The sequence below is a fragment of the Dermacentor albipictus genome, chromosome 5, assembly GCF_038994185.2.
Source record: "Dermacentor albipictus isolate Rhodes 1998 colony chromosome 5, USDA_Dalb.pri_finalv2, whole genome shotgun sequence".
Classification (NCBI taxonomy): domain Eukaryota; kingdom Metazoa; phylum Arthropoda; class Arachnida; order Ixodida; family Ixodidae; genus Dermacentor; species Dermacentor albipictus.
Genome location: NC_091825.1, coordinates 77,363,813 through 77,368,304, shown reverse-complemented (window position 1 = coordinate 77,368,304; position 4,492 = coordinate 77,363,813). Strand labels below are relative to the sequence as shown.

The window sequence follows — 4,492 nt, the reverse complement described above, 5'->3', positions numbered from 1 at the left end:
TTCGGCGATTTTCGAGGTTCACCGGTGGACGGTCGGTGGACGATCGGAGGACGGTCGATGGTCGGACTCGGCAAAAAAACGTTAGCTCGCTCTCTTGTTTACTCTCTCTCTCGTTCGCTTACTCCTTCTCTCGCGCTCTTTCTTGCTAAATCATTCGTTCGTTCGCTCGCTCCTTCGTGCTATTTGCTTACAATGACAATCGTCGTCGATATTTTTTGACACATTTCTTCTTGCTGTCGCTTTCGTTGTACCGCCAACAAGGCTATCATCGCGGGGCCCACAACATTGGCTGTTTCCAGAATTCAACGAATAACCATGGGCGAACGGATGCCATCAATCAAAGAAGAAGAAGAATAGGTCTTGCTCACCAGCTACCATACTTCGTAGCGCGAGGCGTTCCATGGGTTCCATTTTTTCGTCGCTATACCATGGGGAATCACACGTAAGTGCAATCTCAAATATAACCCATCTACACAGCGAACGCCATATCTCACTAGATATAAACAAAAAAAATAGTTCTGTAACTTGATCAATGTTGTGCCAGCGCTCACCCGCTGTCTTGGCATACGGGCTATAACATTGTGCTGCTAAGCACTTCGAGCTCAGGCGGCATTTCTGCCGTTCGTTTGCATAATAACGCATTGGGCACCGGTAATTCACCGGTTAGTCTCGAAGTCACATACGGCAATGACAATGAACGCGAGCTCGGCACAACGAGTCGAGTTTTGTGTTCTTCTTGAGGAGTTTTCTGCTTATTCTGTTGAGTGACTTGTCAGAAGAAGAAAAAAATGTATACATTTCAGTGAACTGATAGTTTGGAACCCCGCGGACAAACAATACCAGAGGGATAAGCATTGTCTGTTTTTCTTTTTTTCAACGCGCATCTCCAGAGAGACAATAATATAATTAAATAATGCGTGAAGGCCTAACTGGGAAATAGATAAGAGAGCTGTGTTTTACCTTCACCTGCGAAGCTCCTTGGGACAGTTAAGAGCATCTTACACATTAGCCCATGGCCAGATCTAGTCCTAGAACGACAACACTTCCTTACGTGGATACTTTTCCCGGTATCTCCGGAATTTCCAGGCTCCATGGCATGATCCAAGCATGATGCAGTAATTCTCTCGCTATCTATTTATTTTAGCGCTAAAAAATTTAAACGCCAGCGACAGAGGTTCCGTAAAAAGTTGTCGTAGCCAGTGCCTTTGGCACAGCGTATCTTACGTTTAAACCAGTCAATACAAGACTCCACTGTACAACGCCGAACTAGAGGCAGAAATAAGTGAACTGCACGCAAGAGGTGCTGTAATGTAGTCGACTCGGCACGCATCCGAGGCTCTTTATCGCGAATGCAGTCGGTGGGCAAAGAATCAATAGCCCGACTAGGCAAAGTAGCCCCAGTAAAATGTTCTAATGCCGCTTGAACACACCACATTATTCAAGCAATGGATTTGCCATGTCTCAGGCGCAAAATAAACAAGACAGAAAAAACAAACAGCGTAAAAAATGTTGCCGCCACTGCCGCTGCATAAGAGACCGGAATCAATACCATTCCAGAGTCATTAAGCAGCACCGCTTGCCATGTTCTCCCGCAGGAGAGCGAGGCTCCGTCGCTCATCACCACTGATGCGACGTGCGGAGGCGACGAGCTGCAACGCTGGGCAGGCGCCACGGTCATCGCCTTGGCCATTATCAGCACCATCACGGGCCTTGCTTTCCTGCTGCAAAGATCGCTGCGTCCCTACGTCGCAGAACGACGCGAACAACTGGTCGAATTTCCCGAGGGCACCGGGCTGTTGCTCAGCGCCGTGCCATGCAACTCTTCTCTGTGTCAGCACTACTCGTCCCTCATCGCGTCGTGCGTCGGAAGCAGCAGCGCCGGGTCACCCTGCTCGAGCCTGTCGCGATTCGTTTGCGGCGACCGACTCTGCTACGGCCACGCGATCGACTCTCTCGTGCGCAGCTACCTCCGGGCTCTGGCTGCGGACGCGCTGGCTGCCTGGCGACCGCGAGCCGAGGACCCGTGGGCCGCCGTGAACCGTGCCGCTTCTCTGTACGCTACGTGTCGTCGTCGCATGCGGAGGGCCGCCATTGATATCGACGACGTTATCGCCGAGACGATGACGATTCTCAGCGCCAACGAGAGCGCGGCTGAACTCGTGACCCGACTGGCGGCCCGTTACCAGGACGGAGCGATCATCTGGTTGGACGCTGCGCTGGTGTGCAGGGGAGAGTCCAAGAGACGCCTTCGACTCGGCATCAATAGTCAGTTCCTGAGGTCCGCGGAGGACTTGAGCTGGCTGCCGTGGATCCGATGGGGACGGCGCTCGGCAACGAACCCTCAACACTCGTCGCGCACAGGCGGAACCACTGCGACCCTGGACAAGGACGTGATGCGAGGCAGGCGCGAGGTGGTCTCGACCTTGAGAAATGCGGGAAACCTCCAAGTCCAGCATCCGGTTACGCTACCCATTCGGGACCTGGACGAGTACGGACTCAGCTCGAAAATCCTGACGGACGAGCTCAACAGACACGCTACCGCGGCAACCGAGGCGCAGTACAGCGGCAACGATGAGATCGAAGTGGTCAACCGAGCCGTTCTGCCGTTCCTCGAGGAGGTGCTGCTCCGCAAAAGGAACCTGGAGCCATATCTGGCCTGGGAGTTCGTCCGGCACCGGTTAGCGTGCTTCGCTCCCTACCCACGCAGCATGGCGCACGCAGAGGAAGACAGCTGCTTCGATTGCGTCGAGCAGGTTGCCGGTCTGGCCGCACACGCTCCTTTCCTGAGCGTCAGCACTGAGGTTGAGTCGCGGGCCAAAGTCACTGCCTTCGTGGAGCAGCGCGTCAAGGGCGCTTTGTTAGACCACATCGACAAGGCACGCTGGCTATCGGCCGTTCATAAGGACTTGATTGTCGAACGCCTCTCCTTTTCGCGCATCGTGCGTGGCGTTCCAGCTTGCGGGAATGGCGTCTCCAAGCTTAACGCCTACTACGCCGACCTTCCACAAACCATGGGCCACTTCTGGCGCGACTTTGACGCAGCGGCTAGCGCTGCCTGGCGGCGCTCCATGAGGCGACCGGCTTTATCAGGTGCGCCGTTTCCGCTACTCTCTGCGGAGCCCAACGTTCTCACTGGAAAAGACGCGGTATTCGTCCCGGCTGTCTACGTGGTACCACCGCTTTTCAACTATGGCGACGTCGAAGCGGCAAACTATGGCTTCCTGGGCTTGGCACTCGTACGCGCCCTGGTGCTCAGCCTAGGCCTGACGGGTCTTTTCAGGCCGTCCGACTCGGAGGACGCGGTGATGGTAAGCCACGGGGACGTCCTGATCCGCTGCTTCAACTTGGACCGTGCCTCGAAGACGTATTCGTTGCAACTTGCCGACCTGATGGCACTGGGACCAGCGTTGAGCTCGTTCGCCACCGTTGGCACGGAGGTATCTCACACGCGTCAGATGTATGTTGACGCATGCCTTCTAACGTGCTCCGGAAACGGGCACCAGCGCTGCGATTTGCCGGTATCGCAGACGGTAAATTTCGCGACGGCGTTCTCGTGCGAAAACACGTCGCGCATGGCCCCAGACGCCAGGTGCGCGGTGTGGTGACCGATTTGTCATGCGCGCCCAGGTGGAAACCGTCGCAAAGCCGTTTGATGTGATAGGAGAATTTGTGGCATTGCCGCATTTGTTACCGGGCTCACTAAGCGAAACTTTGTTGTCTGTGTCTACAGGCAGTACGATGTGAACGTTAGACGTAGACTTATGTTAACTCTTGTGAGTTTTTTAGGGTCGTTTAAATAAAGAAGGCCTGCAACATCGTCTTCGAGCGACATTTGATCTAGAACTACTACTTTAAGCATGATGAGCAAAACGTGAACAAGGTGAATGCAGGAGCCAACGTTTCGACAAGTGGACTTGTCTTCTTCAAGTGAATGCAGGAGCCAACGTTTCGACAAGTGGACTTGTCTTCTTCAAGGCCTTGAAGAAGACAAGTCCACTTGTCGAAACGTTGGCTCCTGCATTCACCTTGTTCACGTTTTGCTCATCGTCTTGAATTGCCATCTCCCGCATTCCCCGTCTTTTCTCTACTCTAAGCATGCCATAGAATACACAGACCTAAAAAAGTCACGTGAACAGATGATGTACGCCAACCAAGATTTATTTTTATTTATTTATTTATTTATTTATTATACCCTCAGGGCCAACATACATTACAGAGGGGAGTGATATAAAATACAGGAATACAACAACATCTTAAATATACAAGAAGCAGCACAATGTTTCTAATTATGCGATAATAGTTATAATGAGGCAGAATACCTGTTACAAGAAATACTATATATACAAAGAAACAGTCCAGTGTTTCTAATTATAGAGCAATAGCTATAAAGAGGCATAAATACAACAAGGTGTTAGACAGCATTGGTTAATGAAGTGACAAATCCAATCGTTTGATGGGCGTGGTATGTAGGACTGTAGGAATGATTCTATTT

The 4,492-nt window shown here is 52.0% G+C and overlaps 1 protein-coding gene across 1 annotated transcript; it reads left to right on the top strand.

Annotated features, from left to right (window-relative positions):
* The first annotated feature begins 326 nt into the window (after window positions 1–326).
* Window positions 327–3,820, top strand: LOC139060499 (uncharacterized). Its single transcript, XM_070539656.1, has 2 exons — window positions 327–442; window positions 1,596–3,820. Exons 1-2 carry the CDS (start codon window positions 401–403, stop codon window positions 3,603–3,605), a joined length of 2,052 nt encoding a protein of 683 aa, XP_070395757.1. The 5' UTR covers window positions 327–400; the 3' UTR covers window positions 3,606–3,820.
* The last annotated feature ends 672 nt before the right edge of the window (window positions 3,821–4,492 follow it).

What these genes read in the sequence shown, in the direction of transcription:
- LOC139060499 (XM_070539656.1), top strand. Translation starts at nt 401, where the DNA reads ATGGGTTCCATTTTTTCGTCGCTATACCATGGGGAATCACAC. An exon ending in TATACCATGGGGAATCACAC is followed by an intron (nt 443 to 1,595) that starts GTAAGTGCAATC and finishes GTTCTCCCGCAG; the next exon opens with GAGAGCGAGGCTCCGTCGCT.